At 41.6% G+C, this 24,026-nt stretch overlaps 1 protein-coding gene across 2 annotated transcripts in view; it reads right to left on the minus strand.

The window, feature by feature from the left end:
- Window positions 1-24,026, minus strand: part of SRFBP1 (serum response factor binding protein 1) — a 63,673-nt gene that overhangs the window by 20,178 nt on the left and 19,469 nt on the right. For both annotated transcript variants that reach the window (XM_058166314.1, XM_058166315.1), the window contains 2 exons: window positions 6,701-6,789; window positions 2,602-2,674 (listed from right to left, as the gene is read on the minus strand). In XM_058166314.1, coding sequence (XP_058022297.1) covers window positions 2,602-2,674; window positions 6,701-6,789 — 162 coding nt within the window. The remainder of the gene's footprint in view (window positions 1-2,601; window positions 2,675-6,700; window positions 6,790-24,026) is intronic.

The following is a 24,026-nucleotide window of genomic DNA, read 5'->3' on the forward strand; positions in this document are numbered from 1 at the left end:
GGGTGCTCTAACAGTCAAGTTGGCTTTTTTAAGAAGTAAAAACACTCCCAAATGACTGTCAGCTGATCTGCAATTTATCACACTAAACTTCTTTTTTTCAGAACCAATTTGAGCTAAATAAATTTAATATAATTTGCAATTCTGGCTCTGATAGTTTTACACTATCTCCAGATGAAAAAGACAATTCAAAAATGTTTGAGGAACACATACTTCTTAAGCTGATATCCACTTCTCTAAGTTAGGTTACTAGGCACAGGGAATGGAAAGGAAAACTAGAGTGGAACAGATGCTTAATTTGCATATGCTGTCATACAACATATTTCAGTTTATGAAGTCCAACTTTATCTAGCTCTGACTCCTTAAAAGGAATCTATTTGAAAGAACTATTTCTGTTCAATAAAATAGCTTCTTGTGCATCATGAGGCTTCATAATGTATACATATACACACACATATACATATAAAATAAAATATACGTAAAATAAAGGTGGGGTTAAAAATTTGACAATATTTTAAGATAGTTGTTTTCTTTCAGCACAACCCATTTCACAAGGTTCTTATTGGGAAACTAGGAGGAAGAACAGTTTGCTGCCTTGAGTTATTTATAAAAATAATAAAAGCAGGCCATATATAAATACTTGCCCAATGAGTAACAATAGTAGAGATGTATCTTAAAATTCTCCAAGATAACAAAGCATTTTACCAACAGTCTTTGGAATACAGAATGTGTATTCATTCAATGACTGTTTGAAATTACGAAGTAATGACACACCTGATCCTCAAAATTATGACTGTTGCAGTGCCCCTGTGGTCATATAATCAAAACCTGGGCACTTGGCAGCATGCCCAAATTTACAACCACTGGGTATGCTTTAACTCTTCCCACCCACCTATCTTCTGCCCATTTTTGACCCTTTGTGTGTCCTGCATTCTGACACCTCTGCTGTCCTCATTGCCTTGTACTCTGCCCTAGACCGCTGTACTGCCCGATGCCCTGTATCACCACTTCCCTTCACTCCTCTGCCCCTGTCATATTACAGTCAACACCCCCACACCCTGATCCCTTGACCTCTGCCATCTTCTTCCTCCTGTTGCTGACCAGGTATGCCTAGCTTAGCCTTCCACAAGACAGCTGTTAGCTATATGAGGAATGCTGCATGCCACTTTAAGATGGCCACATGTGGCTAGCAGATGCTTTGCAAAGAGCTGGGTGAACCTCAATGGTGGGAGGAAAAAGAGACCAAAGGTCAGATGATGCAACAACAGTGGCATGGATGAAAGGTGGAGAGCAAGGTGACGTGCAGTGAAGTGCGGACACAAGGAGTGATGGAACGTAGGGTGGCTAAAAGGGCAGAGACAGGGCAAATTAGATCGGTGGGTGGGAAACAGAGACAAGCAGGACAAGGCAAAAGAAGTGAGAGATCCTAACACAACTGCACATTCCTGGCTAATGACCACAACTGAGACAACTGAAACTGCTGTTGCTAAACAATGTGATGTTACACCTAATGACCATATTGCTTAGCAATAGAAATTCCAGTCCCAATTAGCTTCCTTAAGCAAGGACTATCTGTATTTACATGTAATAGGTTGAATTGGAGAAAGGACATCTAAAAAGTAAAGACTTGAAGCTCCACTCTATTGCTTTTGCTTGGGTGGGACGGCATTATATAAAATTATATAAAAAGGAGATTTCAAGTGTATGAAGTCCTCAATATGCATTGTTTTGAAAGCTGTTCCATACTATTTTAACTAATTCTATAGGCTACAAATGTGAAGAGACTGTTTTAATCTATTATTAATTAATCCGGTTAAAATTTCCCAGTTTGAAATATTTGCAAGGATTAGTATGAAAAGCTAAATTAACACTGCTGATCTAATTATAACACAAAATTAAGCATTCATTAATAGGGAAAAAGAATATTCCTGCAGTTTAATTGTAAGGGTAAACCTCAAAGATTGTTCTTACATTTTGATGTATGATACAAATACATTGTATAATTAACAGTTCACAGCTATAAAAATGTTTGCAGAGAGCTTGCCAGACTCTTAATGGACCATCATGTCTGTGTAAGAGAAATAAAAGACTTGCAGAAACTAATGAATACCTTAGCTTAGGAGAAAAAAAATGCTATGGTTTCAATCCACTCTGTCAGTTGCTGCTTTGTGCATTACAGCAGTGACACCACCACACAAAAATGTAAGGAGTTGGCAAGAAACAGACTAAGAACTATGATGTCAGCCACTGTAATGGCCATCCATGCTTTTAAGCAGCAGCCGCACTTAACGAAACTATTTACCTCAAGAACGGAGTCTGAGATTCATAGTAATGTTTGAAAAATGTAATTTTGGAACACTTAAAATCAAATGTGACTATCACCTTGACAATTATACCAATAAACAATAAATACAAATTTACAGTAGTGTCTCATCAAATTTACAGTCTGGTCCTTTCTCAGACATAAATAGACAAACCTGGCATATACAAGAGCTAAAGCCACAACTCACTTAAATGAAAAAGCTTTGAAAACCAAGTTTCAAAACTATATGTAGAATTTAAATTGCATGCAATTTGAGCTGTTTACAATAGGCATAGCACTACCTTCATGGCATGAATTTCTTCTAGTAATCTCTGCGCACGTCTCTGGTTTTTCAACACAGCTTCTTTAGTACCCCTGAAAAAGAAAGGCATGTACTTCATACTGTATTAATGTGTGTACCTACATATGTGATCACAAACATTTATCCTCTATGCCCCCCACCTTTCTTAAATCATTTAGGGAAATGCTTTGTTCACAGCATTACCTTTGAAGATCTGAGAAAGCTGCAATGTCATGCTCTGAAAAGCCATATAATTGGTTTCCAAAACTCTATCATCTATTAACGTATTATTTTACAGGCAATAAAATAAGTTTAAAACTGTAAGAACGCTTGATGTTCTACACTGTGTATAACAATACAGATAGTTCTTGATTTACTATGACAATTGAGTCCAGAATTTGGGATTATTTAACCAGTCACCATGTGATATGACTCAATTTTACATTTTTACATGGTTGTAAATCAAGCCACTGCAGGCATTAAACAAATCCAGCATATTCAATGGCATTTTCAACTATTTTCAGAATGCTTCAACCGATCATAAATGTGAGCTGGATGCCAGGAGCCTGAAATGTAGTCACACGACTGCACAAGGAGGGCATGGTAGTCTTAACTTCAAGGATGATTTGTAAGTACTTCTAAGTGTATTGTAAGTTGAAATGGTCATTAAGCAACTGATCATAAAACAAGGATCATCTGTATATGATTCACTGATTATATGTGATCAAATTGTTGTCAACTGTTAACAGCCACATAGATTTTCCTCCACAATGATCTGTCCCTAAGGTCCTTCAGGTCTTCTTGTGGTGACTGACTAACTTCAAAAAGACCTAGCTTTTTGAAGTAAAATACTTTACACCTGATCATTTGTGTTTTGGGTAAGACCTCTGGGTGATTTGTTGAACAATCTATTTGATTGTTTTCTTGGCTGTCTATGGCATACTCAGGAATCTTCTCAATACCAAACTTCAAAAGCATCAATCCTCTTTCTATCCTGTTTCTTCGCAATCTAATGTACGCTTTTATAGAGTGTCACTTCTGTAGAATATCACCACAATTCTGATCTCTGTAAGTAAAGACACATCTTGCATCTCAGTATTTTTTCCAAGGTCTTTATGGCTACTCAACCAAGTGCTAGTCTTTGGCTTACTTCTTGACTGTTCGTTTATGTTATTGATGATTGATCCTAAAACTCAGAAGATATGTATCACTTTAATAGTTTTAAGGTCAATTCTAAGATTGGTTGTTCTATTATTATATTTATATTTTTATATTAGAAATATAAAAGAATTGACCTTAAAACTATTAAAGTGATACATATCTTCTGAGTTTTAGGATCAATCATCAATAACATAAACGAACAGTCAAGAAGTAAAATTTAGTCCCAATTTTCCACCATGTTTTTCAACTTTTATCAATAGAACTTGCAGAGGTTCTGTATTATTGGCTATCACAGTAGTGTCATCACACTACACAGTAATCTACATAGTGCAGATTATTGATATTTCTTTCTCTAATTTTAAAAAAATGCTCGTTTTTTTCCCCAATCCTGCTTTACTTAATATATATTCAGCTTATAGGTTGAATAAATAAGACGATAATATACAGCCTGTTATTTCTTTACCAATCCAGAGTCAGTCTGTTTCACTATGTTCTATTCATACTAGGACTTTCTGGCCTATAGATAAGTTTCACCTGTGGACAATGAGAAGTTCTGGAATTCCCATTTTCCTAAGGCCGGACAGATTGACATCATCAACAGCCTAATATCATCAACACAATCAATGCCCTGTCAGGTTTCTTTATTGCTATTCTTTGGCCTTTTCAATTATTCATTACACATGGGTCATAATGTCTTATGTTTCTTGTCTTCTCCAAAGCTGTTTTGAAAACCTAGTATTTCTTTTTCCATGCAGGACTTTAATCTATGTTGGATTATCCTCAGTGTTTATTTTACTAGCATGCAAATGACAGTGTTTGTCAGGTCTGCCCAACTCATAGAGTGGAAATGGCCAGATTGATATCTTAAAAAATAATTACGGGCCACAAAGAATAACTGGCATGCCAATCAGCTGTTTCACAGCAGCAGAAATAGAGCTGGCAAAGTCTGTGATGCCTGGAGGTGCTCTACAGGGTAGAAGTGGTACAAAAGCCAAGGTGATGGTGATGTTGGGCTATAATGAATTGGTTACTTCAAAGAACACTGGTGGGCTGCACAAGGCTGGTTGGTGTGTGGCAGGTGTCTCATGGGCCATATGTTCAGGCCTAGCATACATGTGTGCATATTATTCCAAAATATGTTATCTTATGCAGGTCTAATGTTGATACATACATGTTTTACCATGAAAAGATGTATATAACAGTAAATTTAATGATTATGTTTGGGTTCTTTTTAAAGTTATGTAATTGCTTACATGTACTTGCTTTGCTAAGTTTTAGATGCTTCAATGACTTTTAAGGACCAATCAATAGTTTTATTTACAATATTATCAAAAAAATCTCCAAATTTAATTGCAACTTTTCATATTCATGGTCCTAATTTAGAACTTACCTGTTTGAACAGAATGTTATTTTTACTGGAAATCTATGAATCTTTTTAACCTTGATAAGATCAGTTAACTGCTAGAGATGTGCTTCTCAAAAGACCACCATATTCATATGATCTTGTGTTCTACTATAATGTCTCCTTTGAAACAGATGTTATTTCATGTATTAAATTTATTGTGATTCTTGCTAGGCATGTTCTTTTGAATTATATTCCAAGTGTTTGGAAACTATGAGTTCTACTAAAGTAATAGCTACTATTCTTTAAAGATTTTCACACTGTACAATGTTTAAAATCAGAGGTAAGAAGTCTTTTTTAAAATAAATTTTAAAAAATACATGATTTCATGTAACGTCACATTATAGTTTTTTTACATGTTATGCTTTCATACAGACCACCCAACCACCCTTTGTTAAAACAAAATCCATAAAACCAATCCCCTCCAAAGGAGAAAAAACAAGTAATTCACAGAAACACTGTATTACGTATACAAAAAGTTTAGTCCAATTTTAAAACACATCATTAATCTCTGACCACATAAAGTAATGCTGTATCCTTCCATTTTACTATGAGAGCCAGATTAGAGACTGAAAGTGAACAAATTTCACTGATCCAAAATTAAAATCCTACACTGCCTTTTCAAAAATATAGCAATCTTTTCTTTGGTGTACTTCATGTTTGGTAAATCAATTCTTCCTCATACAGTGAAATTCTTTGGTATGTAGTTCAAAATTACATTCGTGTTTTTTAAATAATTCCGTTCTTTGAAATGCCATATCAATTTATAGATATTAAACCAGTACAGAGCAAATGGGAGATATGTCCATATCATTAGTGCCTCTGTTCATTTCTTACCTCCAGCCAGGGTGGATTTGATTTAAATCAAGTCGATTTAAATCATAACTTTTAAAGAGCAACTATCATCTCTGTCCTGCAGCAACTCCTCCTCTGACCTGCTGTTGACTCACCGACAGTCCCAATATTGCAGAATATACAGCCTCATGCTACATAATGAAGGTCCATTTCATGCTGAATAAACTAAATTATTAATGTAGCTTAAATAGAAATCTATCTTTAGATATTTACTCCAAAAGCATTTTGTTAAAATAAATTTGATAAAAAAAACATTTTAAATTTAAAAAATCCATTTTAAATAAAAAAATCTGATTTTTAATTTAAAAAAACGAAACAAAACATCGATTTTTATCCACCCTGCTTCCAGCATATTGAGGCTGACAGATAGCCAATTCTTTTCAACAACAAAAAATCAAAGTACCACAATATTTGAGAACTTCTATATTTAATCTAAATTTCATTAAAGATAAACCCATCCATATAGGAAGGAGAAAAATATGACTATAAACTAACATAAAATAGGGTTTCAGGTACTATAATTTAAATTTGAAAAGCATACAAAATATGAGGAGATTTTTGCCTTGAATTAGTCTTCTTCCACCAATATAGCAGCTTAAATGGTCAGAAATCAGACATACAGTAATTATATTTGGCCCATTTATTCTACACAAAAATCAAATAAGTATAAAAAAAGACTTACTTTTTCCCCTTCAGTTTAGCAATCTGCCTAGTTAGTTTCCGAATTGTTAAGACTCTGATTTTCTTCACTTCTTTTCTCATCTTGACAACCTATGAATGAGAAGGGGAGGAAGAGATATATTATCATCAATATACTTTATACTAAAATACTAGTTTACCACTCCCTAACTTACTAAAATTTCCAGGTAATGTTCTCATTGAAGTCAAAAAGTTTCTCCAAAATTGTCAGACAATTAAGGAATATAGGTAGACCTAACTTAACAACGATAACTGGGAGCAAATTTTTCATTATTAAGTAATGCAGTTGTAAAGCAATGCTACATGACTGCATTGCTTAACAATGGCAATCCCAGCAGAATTTGGCATGGGAAAATGGGTCATTTTTAAAGAAATTAAACATTACAGTTCATAATTTTCTAATGGATGTAATTGTTTCCAAAAGTACTAGAGTTTCAGTAGTTAGATCTTCTCCATCCAACAAAAATTATTATATATGCATATTACAAAGTTGCCCAAATCAGTATTTAGTATTTGATAATAAGTAAGCATGATAATTGGATAAGATAATATGGATAGTCCAGATATGAAAAACCAAAATCATCCCACATTAATTGGCAATTATATTTTCTATAAATATATTCTTGGAATCAAAGGGTACCACAGAAATTTCCTAAACAAAGGATGGTTTTCTGAAAATATTTTCCATGTATATAAATTTGAAATTCCTCAGAATATAAATTAATCTCTTATTTTGAGAGCATTCATCTTTCCCCAAATTTTAATGACAAGTTTAATAGCTCCCATCTATCAATATCAGAAATCTTTTTATTAATTGTTACTGGATTATATCCTTTGGTACACACATACATAAATACCCACCTAGGTATGTAATAGATCCAGTACAAATGCAAATTGATATTCCTTAAATGAATAGGTAACCCAATTTTTACCTATTGGTATCAATTTTGATTCAGACCAGCTAAGAGAATATTCTGCCATTTTGCTAAATACTCTAATTTTTTCAGCAAAACTAAGGGATATTACTTTAACTTTTATCCTTGATAACCAAACTTTTGAAGGAGTTCCCCACATATAATGGATATAAGAAAATCTGAATTGACATTAGAAAGGGAATTCATAGCTGATATCTGTTAAGTATACTTTTAGAAAAGAGAAGGTAAACTATTTTAATTTGAAGATGAATGAGTCTATTGAACCAGCCACCTTGATCTGTCTTCCATAGAAACACAGGCCTCAACAGAAGTTCTGTTCTTACATGACTAATTAGTAAATCTCTGAGTGACAAAAAGAATTAAATATATGGTTCCCATCTCCCTACCCCCCAAGAAAGTGAGCAAGGAAGTCACTTTATAAAATCATGATCTGGAAACTATGAGCAAGCCAGTAAAGGCTCTATGCCAAACATTTGTAAAATGCCACTCCAAAAATAAGAATTCTTAGCCATGCTCACAGAGAAAATTCACAATTATACAATTGCAGCAATTGAAAAAGGCACTAAATTGAGAGGACTCCTATATTTCAGGTACCAGCCTGGAAATGCTGTATTTTAGGGGCATGAGTTGGATTCCTCATGCTGTTCAGTTTTCAAAAGGTGAATTAAATAAAGGCCAATGGCACTTCAAATAAAACTTGATTTTAAAGAGGAAATAAAAATTATAAAACTTCTTAAGAAGTTAACTGCCTGGTAGAAAGGTAGCTTACATCTTCAAAACCATAAGCCATAAATAAGAAATCTGTCCAAGATGACTATTTCACATTAACCAATACTTTCTTAATATAAACAGGAAACACTCTTTTTTAAGAAATCCTCTTACAGAGCGCACATTTAAATAAATTATCCCTGCAATAGTAAATACTTGTCTTTAAATATTATTCCTGATTATGTTTAAGGAAATAAGTTCAAACCCACATAACTTCAATAAATAATCATGTAAAAAGGAAAAATATTTTATTTAGAAGCTTACTTGGCTATTTTAGGTATGGATATAAAAAGTGGAGTTTATTTATAAAAAGTATCTATGGTAAATTAAATTGGAGTTCTCATTACAAGTTTTTGGCTAGGCTTTAAAAGCCTTCCATCAAGTATTCCGGTCAACAAGGTTCACCTCCTACCAAGTTTTCTATCATATTTTGCCCACTCATCCATGTTTTTCATCATGCATTAAAACAACCTGGTACTTCAACTTTTTTTAAAGCCAGACTTAGCCAAATGTCTCCTGACATTGAATTTTGGCATGTAATCAAAAGTTAAACAAGTACAGCTCTTATCCTCACAGAATGTCCATGGCATGAATAGCTTTACCAACTGAATTTCTGCCTAGCATGTAACTTTTTAAAGACTCAAAGTCACCGTGAATAAAATTTCAAAAGCTTACATCTAGAGGAAAGAAGTACATCGACTATATTGCACAGACGTTTTAGCTGATGTGAGTGAAAAGCTCACAAACTATAATAAGTAAAAGTAACAACAACCTGGCATATACAAAACCCTACAATTTAAAGAATAACAGCAGATCATTATGCACTAAAACATATATATTTAACTTTCTATCCAATATTTACTTCTTTCTAGAACACTATGTAGAGGAAGAGTATATTTTTAGTAACTAATTCAACCAAAAGCAAATTCTAACTGTTGATCACGAGCATAAAAATGCCAGCTTAGAGGAGGAATCCAAAGGGCTATTTAGTCTCACACTCTCTTCCTGCTTTGATCAAGCAAGTCACTAAGGCAACAGCACCTTCTTGGTCATGTTCTACACCATCTAATATTCACAGACATTCTGTCTCTAATTACAAAGAGAAGAAGAGAACAATCACCAGCATGCTGGATAGATTCAATTACAGTGACAAAGGATGCAAAAACTAGAAGATCTGAAGGACCAGGTTGGGGACAGACCACACACCTGTGTGGTTTGCAATAGTTTACATTGACTTGATGACACATAATCAATCTATTATAGGGCATAGCAGCAGGGGAATTGTCACTATGACATAGCCATAAATCACCTTTTACTCTATTTTTAAAATTCTGTTTTCCAATTCAGTCTCATGATTTCCACATATTACATGTAACCACTAGGTTTGTGATGTTACACTGCCACTACAATTTATATTTCAAATTCAAATTCCTCTTATAAAATTTTCTTACTCGGCCAAAAATACATTCTATAAAACTTAAAAAATTCAGTTTCTTGAGAATCAAATATACTAGAATAATTACACTCAAAGCAACCCTACTACATTTTTAAAAATAAAATGTGCCTAGGACATTCAACTCAATCTAATAACCTGCAAGAAAATTTAAAGCAAAATAAAAAGGACAGTGGAATGTTAAGAAGATATATTAAAAATGCATACAAAGTTGTAAAATTATAAAAAATATATAAAAAATTATATTAAAAAAGCCTTCTGAATCGCATCCAAATTTTATACATTGTAAAGACCTTGTATGGGGTGGCAAATATTGGAAACAAATATTGCATTAGAATAAAATGTTATGTTTGGCTGCATTAGGGGCTTGTTTTTAAATTGAACAGAGAAAAGACATCCAATTTAAGCTAACCCACAGCCAAAAATGTAAGATATTATTTGGAAAGTTTGACCAAATGGGGAAAAAGATCTTAATAAAGGTATAAATAGAGTAAGCCACCATGGAATAAAAATATTACAAGTGTTATCAAGTTATGCCATCTTTCCCAGATCAGAATTTTTGTCTTGAATACCCTGCTAAAATTCCCCAAATCTAAGAAAATTTCACAGTAATATTAATCTAATAGGTATATAATAACACTGAATGTTAGTGGGTCTATAAAACAAAGTGACAATCGATCCCAAGCATCCAATATACATTTGGAAGTCAGTATGTCAATCTTATTGTAATCCTGAGAATAAATAGGGTGAAAGTAATTCATTCAAAATCCTTAGCTGCTGATATTTTGCATGCGGCAATTCAGGTGCTGCTTTAAATTGTCCAAATTACACTTCCAATATCACTTATCAACATTATGCAACATCATGCACAAAACTTTAACACATGGCAGAACTACATATTATTAACTACTTGCAGTCAAAAAGCCAGCACATTTTTTAAAGAATTTACCCTGCATACATAGGTGATATGAATTGCATAAAGTGAGGTAAAGTAGCAAGAATTACAACGATACAAATGACAAAATTCTGTTGTTCACACAGATTGCTTTAATTTTTTTTCTAGTATCAAAATGTTGGTATACATGTTAAAAATACATCCAATACAATAAAAACAAAGAGATGTGATAATCTGGAGACCAATACACCTAGGATATTAATCATATTCCAAATGCTTTCCTAACCCTTGGGAAAAAGCCATGTCTTTTGAGCCTGTTCAAAGAATGACACTATTGTGGCAATTCAAAATTCCATGGGGAAGCTATTTCAGATGGCAGGCACCCTGGCCTGAGAAGTCATGCTGCCATCAATGGACACCGTTTTAAATATGGAACTTGGAACATGCAAACTCTGTCAAATCTTACTGGACAGGAATTGAAACACTGGAAGAAAAATAGACTTTCAGAGATCCAAATCTTATTTCATCAGGGCTTTATGTAACCAGCACTTGAATTGTACCCAGAAGTTTATAACCAAAGGCTTTCAAGTAGTGGAATGACTGTTACTTGGGATATTGAAATGTGTCAATACCTGTCCATGTCACTGCACTTTGGTCCAGCTCTAAGTGATCTTTAATTATAATTCCATAAAGAGCACATTGCAATAGCCCACATGTGAGGTGACTTAACGCATTAATGATTCTGAAAAAGGATTCCTAGTCTAGGAAGGGCTGGAATTCATTCACCAGGCATATAAGGGGAAAAGAATCAATGGCCTCCTCAAGCAGGAGCTGTGAATGTAGGAGGATCCTAAAATTGCACAACAATTCTTTCTGGGGAAATTATATCTCATTCAAAACTAAGATGGAAAAAACAAAACTTATTCCAGATCTTGGAATCAGTCTAGGCCTGTGATGGTGAACCTATGCCACGCGTGCCAGATGTGACATGCAGAGCCTTCCCTGTGGGCACGCACGCATGCCGCCGCCCCAGCCCAGCTCCAATCATGTTTCTCCATCAGTTTCACTCAACCAATTCCAACTTCTCGCAAAAGAAAAAGATCTTGTGAAGTTGGAATTGATTGAACTTTTTCACTCCTGTGCTTCATAATTGGGGAGGCGGGGTCCTGTCCTACTTCTAAGCCAGGCCATTACAATGTGGAGCCATAATGCAATCCATGCTGCCCTTTGACCCCATTGCTGAGGCTCCCTGTCTAAGCAGAGGGATGAAACAGCTGTTGTCCTGTCACGGTGGTGGCAACAGCTGGAGCCTTAGTGTTGGAGCGGATCACCGCTGTACTTGCCTTTGCGCGGCAACAACATTCCGCCTTTATCACAGCACATTTGCTGTGCCACCTGCAAAGAGGGCTGCGAATTGTGATGGCGGATCTTGCGGTTCTCGCAACAAAACACTCTTTGGTACCTCTAGATGCGAGCTACCACCTTTGAAACGCACCATGCCTTTGAGGAAGCGGGGCAGTGATGACTGGGGCTGCTCGCCCCCTCCTCAGCAAACCGGGGCTGGAACACAGAGTTGCGGCTGTGTGTCAGAGGGTCAGAAGGCTTGCTCCCACGTCATCTCAAAACACATTTCCAGCTCATTCCTCTGTCCTGAAGTGGGATTGAGTGGGGGGTAGAGGAAAGGGAGCAGGGGGAAGGGTAGGGGGGGGTTCTAGGAGAAGCCCGGCTGGCTTTCCTTTTGGTATGATACAGATGGAAGACCCAATAAAAATCCTATTTCCTGCAATAAATGGGGAAAATAAAGGCCCAGTGGTCCAGAGTTCAAAAAGGGGGGGTGGGGTCTGTTCGTCGGAGGATTAGAGAGGAAATCAGTTGAAATCTGGGGGGAAGCTATTCAGAGAGGGATCTGCCTGGGTCTTTTTCCCTCCCCCTTAGATTTCCCCTCTCCTGGCTTTCTTCCTTAGCCTCATTTTAAAGGGGGGGGGGGGAAGCAACGTGGGACAATAGCAGCTAAAAGGCTGCAAGGAGGGGAAGTGGATAGAGAACTCCCTCTGTGGTATTGATCGGCTCATTGCCTCCCCACCCACTTTGGAGCATTTTCCGTGGGGAAGCAAAGGTCCTTGGTTGGAGGCTATGGGCATAAAAACGGGCAGCACAACTCTAGACTGCACCAAGTTCTCAGACTGGTAGCCCTCAGACCCTCTCTCTGCTCCCCCAAGTCCATAGGGGACTCCACCCTGGGTTTCCTGGTTTATGTTTCTGAATCCTGGTTTTTTTATCTGGGTGGGGGAGGAGAGACACTCCACAAAATGTGTGCTTAAATCTCATGCTGGTGAAAAGACGGGGATGGGGAAAAGATGCCATTCCTTTCCCAAGGACCCATGGAAAGTGGAATAAAAATAGGTGTGTGTATGTGCGCGTGTGTGTGCGTGTGCGTGTGTAAACAACAGCTTGGGATAGTTTCAGCCACAAACAACAGCTGCTGTTATTTTCGCTAGGAGCTTCTAGGGACACAGCATTCTTTAATAAAGATTAACAATAACGAACCATAATATACAGGATTAAAGAAAGATGAAATAAGAGGAGGGGGGAAGGAAGGAAGGAAGGAAGGAAGGAAGGAAGGAAGGAGGATGTGATGGCCCTCCAGAGGCTACTGCATTATACTCCCATCATTCCTGAGTTGTTCTGTTAAAGAAATCCAGTGCCACCAGGGAGAAGTCAAGTTGTGAAAGAATGATTGAAATTCCTCACAAAACCTCATTATTCAGGTTATATTGCCATGTTGACACTTTGTGATAAATAAGTGGGTTTTGGGTTGCACTTTGGGGACTCGGTCCCTAAAAGGTTCGCCATTTTCTTTGTCAAAATAGAGCCAAGATTGAAAATGAATGTCCCCCATCCACCTCCTGGAGATCAGCAGTGAAATTTATCTTGACCTGTATTCTTACCTGAAATAAAATTATCCCTACAGCACTAGCTTCATCCATCTGGTACACAGTAATACACACTGCACTTTAGTGCAAGTTTAAAATAGGCTTATTTGTAATTTTCAAAACAATTCAAGAATTTGTTCAAAAAATAGGATCCCACTGTCCCCCAAATACAATCAAATATTTGCAGAAGCAGCTTGTCAAACTCTTAAGTGAAATGATTCTAGTCACCAAAGTTGTTGTGACCCAGGTTCCTGGACCCGGACTCCTGGACTCGGATGATTCAGAAAGTGAGGGAGAAGACCTGGCAAGCCCTGCTTCTCTTGAGCCCTTTCCCTCCCTGGCACCCACTCAAAGGGAGGAGGAGGGGCCGCAAGACTGATTCCCTGGAGCCTTCTTCTGATTTGGCAACGCCCCAAGAACAGTTTTGGAGTGATGCAAGGCTGCGCAGGCGTGAGCGGCATGCGCAGCAGAAGCAGTGTTGGGATAAAGCCAAGTCATAATTGTCATGCAGTGACATCTGCAGAGACTATAAATAGGAGGCGGGACTTCCTGGACAAAAACCTGGCCCGAGGGTTCATCCGCCTTCAAAGTCCCTCTCTCGGCCCCGGTCCTCTTCGTGAAGAAGAAGACAGGGGACTTGCGCCTATGCTGTGATTACCGCCCGGCTAAACGCCATTACGGTGCGGAATCGCTACCCCTGCCGCTCATCCGGAGCTACTGGAGAGGTTGCGGAGGCCACGATCTTCACCAAGCTTGATCTCCGGGGCCTACAACCTGGTGCGGATGCGAAGGAGACGAATGGAAGACGGCATTCGCACCGATACGGACACTACGAATACACTGTCATGCCATTTGGGTTGACCAACGCTCCGCCGTTTTCCAGCACTTCATGAACGACGTGTTCCGAGACATGTTGGATCGGTTCGTGGTTATCTACCTCGACGACATCCTGATTTACTCCCGGTCCAGGAAAGCCACCTTCGACACGTCGGTCTGGTTCTGCAACGCTATGGAGCAACAACTCAATGCGGCTGGAGAAATGTGTCTTCTTCCGGACTTCCATAGAATTCTCGGCATATCATCTCGCCCAAGGGCATAGCCATGGACCCATGTAAAGTAGAAGCTTTGTGTAGCTGGGAAGCCCTCGTCGGGTGAAGGATGTTCAGCGCTTGCTGGGCCGCCAACTACTACCGGACCTTCATCCCGGCTTTGCCACACTGACGGCTCCACTTACCCAGCTCCTCAGGAAGAAGGTTGCATTCGGTGGGGTCCCCGCAGCAAGAAGCATTCACAGCCCTCAAGAAAGCCTTCGTCACGGAACCCGTCCTGAGGCATCCCGACCCGCTCCGGCCTTTTGTGGTGGAAACAGAGGCGTCCAATGTGGCTCTGGGAGCGGTGCTGCTACAGGCTCCGACGAATGGTGGCACACTTTTCCTGCGCTTACTACTCCCGGAAACTCAATCCTTCCGAGCGCAACTACACTATCTGGGAAAAGAGTTGCTGGCTATCAAGGCTGCATTCGAGGCTTGGCGACACCATCTGGAGGGCCCGACATCAGGTGGAGGTCCGAACGGACCATCGGAATCTCGAGCACCTCACCACAGCTCGGAAGTTGAACCAGCGGCAGATCCGTGGTCGTTGTTTTGCCCGGTTCAACTTCCGCGTGACCTACATTCCCAGCGGTCACAACCGGAGGGCGGATGCCCTGTCCCGCAAGCCAGAGTACCTCTGCGCCAAGGACCCCTTCCTCCACGGACAGTGCTGCCGGCAGAAGCCTTGGCCGCAGCACGGGAGCCAGTGGACTTGCGGGCCCAGGTGCGAGGCGCAGCGCCAGGACGCCTGGTCGCAGCAAAGGAGAGCGGAGGTGGGCCCCGCCTCCTTGGACCTTGGAGGAGGACTTACTCAAGTTTGAGGCGATTATATGTGCCCACAGGACCACTCCGAGCCCTCGTCATGACCCAGTGCCACGACAACCCTGCAGCAGGACATTTTGGGTTCTTCAAGACCCTCCACCTGGTGACACGGACCTTTTGGTGGCCCCGAGTGCGGCATGATATACATGCCTATGTGACATCCTGCGTACCGTGCCGGCAAGCCAAGGCCGCCACGGGGGCCCCGCCCGGGCTCCTCCAACCCTTGCCGACACCCGACAGACCCTGGGGGGCGATCTCTATGGACTTCCTGACAGACCTGCCGCCGTCCTCTGGGTTCACCACGGTGCTGGTGGTGGTGGACATGCTCACCAAGATGGCACACTTCATCCCATGCCGCGGACTGCCCACAGCCGCAAAAACGGCCCGTCTCTTTCTGCAGCACATCTTCCGCCTCCATGGTCTACCGGACAGGGTGGTTTCGACCGGAGTTCAGTTCACAGCCCGCTTCTGGAAGAGCCTGATGGCCGCGTTGGAGGTGCAGGTGTGTCTGTCGCCATCGCACCATCCGGAGACCGACGGGGGTACAGAGAAGGTCATCGGTATACTGGAACAGTATCTCCGTTGCTTCATCAACCAGCAACAGGACAACTGGGCCGACTACCTGTCCCTGGCGGAGTTTGCTTTTAACAACTCTCAGCACACCTCTACTCAGATGACCCCGTTCTTTGCCAATGTGGGTACCATCCGCGGCTCTTCCTCTGGCACCACCGGACTCTCCTGTTCCCGAACGCAGACCTTCCTGACGGAATTGCATGCGGTCCAACAGTTGGTACGCCAGCAGCTGAATCGGGCAAAGGAGGATTACAACGGTCCGCCGACCGCTCCCGACGGGCAACGCCCGCTGGCAGTTGGAGACCGGTGTGGCTCTCCACCAAACACCTCCCGTCCGACCGCCCGGTAAAGAAGTTGGACCACCGATTCATCGCCCGTTCCCTGTCGAGGCAGTCATCAACCCGGTAGCCTACCGACTGACCCTGCCACGATCCATGCGGATCCACCCGTTTTCACGGTCCTTCTGGTTCCTGAGGCCACACCGAGTCCCCTTCGGTGCCCAACAGCACCCGTCACTGTCGCCGAGGACGGATCGGAGGAATCTGAAGTCCACAGCGACGAGACTCCCGCTGGCTGAAGGGTCGTTTCCAATATTTGATCGCGTGGAAGGGATACGGGACTGATTTCTCCTGGGTAGATGCCTCCGACGCTCATGCCCCTGACCTGGTGCAGGCCTTCCATGAGCAGAACCCAGCTCGACCGCATCCCTATCGTCAGCCCGGGGAAGGGCCCTGCGGTGAGGATAGTGTTGTGACCCAGGTTCCTGGACCCGACTCCTGGACTCGGATGATTCAGAAAGTGAGGGAGAAGACCTGGCCAGCCCTGCTTCTCTTGAGCCCTTTCCTCCTGGCACCCACTCAAAGGGAGGGGAGGCCGCACAGCCTGATTCCATGGAGCCTCCTTCTGATTTGGCAACGCCCAAGAACAGTTTTGGAGCGATGCAAGGTCACGTACGTAATCGCGTGCGCAGCAGCGGAAGAGTTGGGACAAAGCCAAGTCATAATTGTCATGCAGTGACATCTGCAGAGACTATAAATAGGAGGCGGGACTTCCTGGTTTTTTGTCTTGGACAAAGTAATGAGTTGGCGCGAGCTAATGAATTGGCGCGAGCTAACTATTTCAATGGAGGGAAGAATATATTCGTGAGTAATTCTGGCCTTATCTATAATTTCCTCGTTATCTCCAGAAACTTGGCAGGCCCGTGGGTAGACGTGGCCAGGACATGTATCTATGTAAATAAAAGGAAAAAAAAGGAAGGCCTCTGACGGACTCTTTGCTGGGAGTATTGGGGGAAGGGAAACAGAACAAAATGTGTCAATACCTGTCCATGTCACTGCACTTTGGTCCAGCTCTAAGTGATCTTTAATTATAATTCCATAAAGAGCACATTGCAATAGCCCACATGTGAGGTGACTTAACGCATGAATGATTCTGAAAAAGGATTCCTAGTCTAGGAAGGGGTGGGATTCATTTACCAGGCATATAAGGGGAAAAGAATCAATGGCCTCCTCAAGCAGGAGCTGTGAATGTAGGAGGATCCTAAAATTGCACAACAATTCTTTCTGGGGAAATTATATCTCATTCAAAACTAAGATGGAAAAAACAAAACTTATTCCAGATCTTGGAATCAGTCTAGGCCTGTGATGGTGAACCTATGCCATGCGTGCCAAATGTGACATGCAGAGCCTTCCCTGTGGGCACGCACGCATGCCGCCGCCCCAGCCCAGCTCCAATCATGTTTCTCCATCAGTTTCACTCAACCAATTCCAACTTCTCGCGAAAGAAAAAGATCTTGTGAAGTTGGAATTGATTGAACTTTTTCACTCCTGCGCTTCATAATTGGGGAGGCGGGGTCCCGTCCTACTTCTAAGCCAGGCCATTACGATGTGGAGCCATAATGCAATCCATGCTGCCTTGACCCCATTGCTGAGGCTCCCTGTCTAAGCAGAGGGATGAAACAGCTGTTGTCCTGTCACGGTGGTGGCAACAGCTGGAGCCTTAGTGTTGGAGCGGATCACCGCTGTACTTGCCTTTGCGCGGCAACAACATTCCGCCTTTATCACAGCACATTTGCTGTGCCACCTGCAAAGAGGGCTGCGAATTGTGATGGCGGATCTTGCGGTTCTCGCAACAAAACACTCTTTGGTACCTCTAGATGCGAGCTACCACCTTTGAAACGCACCATGCCTTTGAGGAAGCGGGGCAGTGATGACTGGGGCTGCTCGCCCCCTCCTCAGCAAACCGGGGCTGGAACACAGAGTTGCGGCTGTGTGTCAGAGGGTCAGAAGGCTTGCTCCCACGTCATCTCAAAACACATTTCCAGCTCATTCCTCTGTCCTGAAGTGGGATTGAGTGGGGGGTAGAGGAAAGGAGCAGGGGAAGGGTAGGGGGTTCTAGGAGAAGCCCGGCTGGCTTTCCTTTGGTATGATACAGATGGAAGACCCAATAAAAATCCTATTTCCTGCAATAAATGGGGAAAATAAAGGCCCGGTGGTCCAGAGTCCAAAAAGGAGGGTGGAGCTTATTCATCAGAGGATTGGAGAGGATATCAGTTGAACTCTGGGCAGGAGGCTATTCAGAGAGGGATCTGCGTGGGTCTCTTCTTCCCTCCCCCTTAGATTTCCCTCCTCCTGGCTTTCTTCCCTAGCCTCGTTTTAAAGGGAGGGGGAAGCAAGGTGAGACAATAGTAGCTAAAAGGCTGCGAAGGGGGGGGTGGATAGAGAACCCCCTCCATGGTATCAACCGGCTCTTTGTCTCCTCATCCACTTCAGAGCATTTTCCGCGGGGAAGTGAAGCGCCTTGGTTGGAGGCAACAGGCATAAAACGCAGCAGCAGCTCCAGACCGCATCAAGTTCTCAGACTGGTAGCCCTCCGACCCTCTCTCTCTCTTCACTCCCCCAAGTCCAGAGGAGACTCCCCCCTGGGCTTCCTGGTTTACATTTCTGAATCCTGTTTTTTTTCTTGAATACCCTGCTAAAATTCCCCAAATCTAAGAAAATTTCACAGTAATATTAATCTAATAGGTATATAATAACACTGAATGTTAGTGGGTCTATAAAACAAAGTGACAATCGATCCCAAGCATCCAATATACATTTGGAAGTCAGTATGTCAATCTTATTGTAATCCTGAGAATAAATAGGGTGAAAGTAATTCATTCAAAATCCTTAGCTGCTGATATTTTGCATGCGGCAATTCAGGTGCTGCTTTAAATTGTCCAAATTACACTTCCAATATCACTTATCAACATTATGCAACATCATGCACAAAAATTTAACACATGGCAGAACTACATATTATTAACTACTTGCAGTCAAAAAGCCAGCACATTTTAAAAATAAAATGTGCCTAGGACATTCAACTCAATCTAATAACCTGCAAGAAAATTTAAAGCAAAATAAAAGGAAAAAAAAGGAAGGCCTCTGACGGACTCTTTGCTGGGAGTATTGGGGGAAGGGAAACAGAACAAAATGTGTCAATACCTGTCCATGTCACTGCACTTTGGTCCAGCTCTAAGTGATCTTTAATTATAATTCCATAAAGAGCACATTGCAATAGCCCACATGTGATGTGACTTAACGCATGAATGATTCTGAAAAGGATTCCTAGTCTAGGAAGGCTGGAATTCATTCACCAGGCATATAAGGGAAAAGAATCAATGGCCTCCTCAAGCAGGAGCTGTGAATGTAGGAGGATCCTAAAATTGCACAACAATTCTTTCTGGGGAAATTATATCTCATTCAAAACTAAGATGGAAAAAACAAAACTTATTCCAGATCTTGGAATCAGTCTAGGCCTGTGATGGTGAACCTATGCCATGCGTGCCAAATGTGACATGCAGAGCCTTCCCTGTGGGCACGCACGCATGCCGCCCCAGCCCAGCTCCAATCATGTTTCTCCATCAGTTTCACTCAACCAATTCCAACTTCTCGAAGAAAAAGATCTTAATAAAGGTATAAATAGAGTAAGCCACCATGGAATAAAAATATTACAAGTGTTATCAAGTTATGCCATCTTTCCCAGATCAGAATTTTTGTCTTGAATACCCTGCTAAAATTCCCCAAATCTAAGAAAATTTCACAGTAATATTAATCTAATAGGTATATAATAACACTGAATGTTAGTGGGTCTATAAAACAAAGTGACAATCGATCCCAAGCATCCAATATACATTTGGAAGTCAGTATGTCAATCTTATTGTAATCCTGAGAATAAATAGGGTGAAAGTAATTCATTCAAAATCCTTAGCTGCTGATATTTTGCATGCGGCAATTCAGGTGCTGCTTTAAATTGTCCAAATTACACTTCCAATATCACTTATCAACATTATGCAACATCATGCACAAAAATTTAACACATGGCAGAACTACATATTATTAACTACTTGCAGTCAAAAAGCCAGCACATTTTTTAAAGAATTTACCCTGCATACATAGGTGATATGAATTGCATAAAGTGAGGTAAAGTAGCAAGAATTACAATGATACAAATGACAAAATTCTGTTGTTCACACAGATTGCTTTAATTTTTTTTCTAGTATCAAAATGTTGGTATACATGTTAAAAATACATCCAATACAATAAAAACAAAGAGATGTGATAATCTGGAGACCAATACACCTAGGATATTAATCATATTCCAAATGCTTTCCTAACCCTTGGGAAAAAGCCAGGTCTTTTGAGCCTGTTCAAAGAATGACACTATTGTAGCAATTCAAAATTCCATGGGGAAGCTATTTCAGATGGCAGGCACCCTGGCCTGAGAAGTCATGCTGCCCTCAATGGACACCGTTTTAAATATGGAACTTGGAACATGCAAACTCTGTCAAATCTTACTGGACAGGAATTGAAACACTGTAAGAAAAATAGACTTTCAGAGATCCAAATCTTATTTCATCAGGGCTTTATGTAACCAGCACTTTGAATTGTACCCAGAAGTTTATAACCAAAGGCTTTCAAGTAGTGGAATGACTGTTACTTGGGATATTGAAATGTGTCAATACCTGTCCATGTCACTGCACTTTGGTCCAGCTCTAAGTGATCTTTAATTATAATTCCATAAAGAGCACATTGCAATAGCCCACATGTGAGGTGACTTAACGCATTAATGATTCTGAAAAAGGATTCCTAGTCTAGGAAGGGCTGGAATTCATTCACCAGGCATATAAGGGGAAAAGAATCAATGGCCTCCTCAAGCAGGAGCTGTGAATGTAGGAGGATCCTAAAATTGCACAACAATTCTTTCTGGGGAAATTATATCTCATTCAAAACTAAGATGGAAAAAACAAAACTTATTCCAGATCTTGGAATCAGTCTAGGCCTGTGATGGTGAACCTATGCCATGCGTGCCAAATGTGACATGCAGAGCCTTCCCTGTGGGCACGCACGCATGCCGCCGCCCCAGCCCAGCTCCAATCATGTTTCTCCATCAGTTTCACTCAACCAATTCCAACTTCTCGCGAAAGAAAAAGATCTTGTGAAGTTGGAATTGATTGAACTTTTTCACTCCTGCGCTTCATAATTGGGGAGGCGGGGTCCCGTCCTACTTCTAAGCCAGGCCATTACGATGTGGAGCCATAATGCAATCCATGCTGCCCTTTGACCCCATTGCTGAGGCTCCCTGTCTAAGCAGAGGGATGAAACAGCTGTTGTCCTGTCACGGTGGTGGCAACAGCTGGAGCCTTAGTGTTGGAGCGGATCACCCCTGTACTTGCCTTTGCGCGGCAACAACATTCCGCCTTTATCACAGTACATTTGCTGTGCCACCTGCAAAGAGGGCTGCGAATTGTGATGGCGGATCTTGCGGTTCTCGCAACAAAACACTCTTTGGTACCTCTAGATGCGAGCTACCACCTTTGAAACGCACCATGCCTTTGAGGAAGCGGGGCAGTGATGACTGGGGCTGCTCGCCCCCTCCTCAGCAAACCGGGGCTGGAACACAGAGTTGCGGCTGTGTGTCAGAGGGTCAGAAGGCTTGCTCCCACGTCATCTCAAAACACATTTCCAGCTCATTCCTCTGTCCTGAAGTGGGATTGGGTGGGGGGTAGAGGAAAGGGAGCAGGGGGAAGGGTAGGGGGGGGTTCTAGGAGAAGCCCGGCTGGCTTTCCTTTTGGTATGATACAGATGGAAGACCCAATAAAAATCCTATTTCCTGCAATAAATGGGGAAAATAAAGGCCCAGTGGTCCAGAGTTCAAAAAGGGGGGGTGGGGTCTGTTCGTCGGAGGATTAGAGAGGAAATCAGTTGAAATCTGGGGGGAAGCTATTCAGAGAGGGATCTGCCTGGGTCTTTTTCCCTCCCCCTTAGATTTCCCCTCTCCTGGCTTTCTTCCTTAGCCTCATTTTAAAGGGGGGGGGAAGCAACGTGGGACAATAGTAGCTAAAAGGCTGCAAGGAGGGGAAGTGGATAGAGAACTCCCTCTGTGGTATTGATCAGCTCATTGCCTCCCCACCCACTTTGGAGCATTTTCCGTGGGGAAGCAAAGGTCCTTGGTTGGAGGCTATGGGCATAAAAACGGGCAGCACAACTCTAGACTGCACCAAGTTCTCAGACTGGTAGCCCTCAGACCCTCTCTCTGCTCCCCCAAGTCCATAGGGGACTCCACCCTGGGTTTCCTGGTTTATGTTTCTGAATCCTGGTTTTTTTATCTGGGTGGGGGAGGAGAGACACTCCACAAAATGTGTGCTTAAATCTCATGCTGGTGAAAAGACGGGGATGGGGAAAAGATGCCATTCCTTTCCCAAGGACCCATGGAAAGTGGAATAAAAATAGGTGTGTGTGTGTGCGCGCGCGCGCGTGCGTGTGTGTGTAAACAACAGCTTGGGATAGTTTCAGCCACAAACAACAGCTGCTGTTATTTTCGCTAGGAGCTTCTAGGGACACAGCATTCTTTAATAAAGATTAACAATAACGAACCATAATATACAGGATTAAAGAAAGATGAAATAAGAGGAGGGGGGAAGGAAGGAAGGAAGGAAGGAGGATGTGATGGCCCTCCAGAGGCTACTGCATTATACTCCCATCATTCCTGAGTTGTTCTGTTAAAGAAATCCAGTGCCACCAGGGAGAAGTCAAGTTGTGAAAGAATGATTGAAATTCCTCACAAAACCTCATTATTCAGGTTATATTGCCATGTTGACACTTTGTGATAAATAAGTGGGTTTTGGGTTGCACTTTGGGGACTCGGTCCCTAAAAGGTTCGCCATTTTCTTTGTCAAAATAGAGCCAAGATTGAAAATGAATGTCCCCCATCCACCTCCTGGAGATCAGCAGTGAAATTTATCTTGACCTGTATTCTTACCTGAAATAAAATTATCCCTACAGCACTAGCTTCATCCATCTGGTACACAGTAATACACACTGCACTTTAGTGCAAGTTTAAAATAGGCTTATTTGTAATTTTCAAAACAATTCAAGAATTTGTTCAAAAAATAGGATCCCACTGTCCCCCAAATACAATCAAATATTTGCAGAAGCAGCTTGTCAAACTCTTAAGTGAAAATGATTCTAGTCACCAAAGTTGTTGTGACCCAGGTTCCTGGACCCGGACTCCTGGACTCGGATGATTCAGAAAGTGAGGGAGAAGACCTGGCAAGCCCTGCTTCTCTTGAGCCCTTTCCCTCCCTGGCACCCACTCAAAGGGAGGAGGAGGGGCCGGCAAGACCTGATTCCCTGGAGCCTTCTTCTGATTTGGCAACGCCCCAAGAACAGTTTTGGAGTGATGCAAGGCTGCGCAGGCGTGAGCGGCATGCGCAGCAGAAGCAGTGTTGGGATAAAGCCAAGTCATAATTGTCATGCAGTGACATCTGCAGAGACTATAAATAGGAGGCGGGACTTCCTG

This window comes from Ahaetulla prasina, chromosome 2 (assembly GCF_028640845.1).
Source record: "Ahaetulla prasina isolate Xishuangbanna chromosome 2, ASM2864084v1, whole genome shotgun sequence".
In the NCBI taxonomy this organism is placed as follows: domain Eukaryota; kingdom Metazoa; phylum Chordata; class Lepidosauria; order Squamata; family Colubridae; genus Ahaetulla; species Ahaetulla prasina.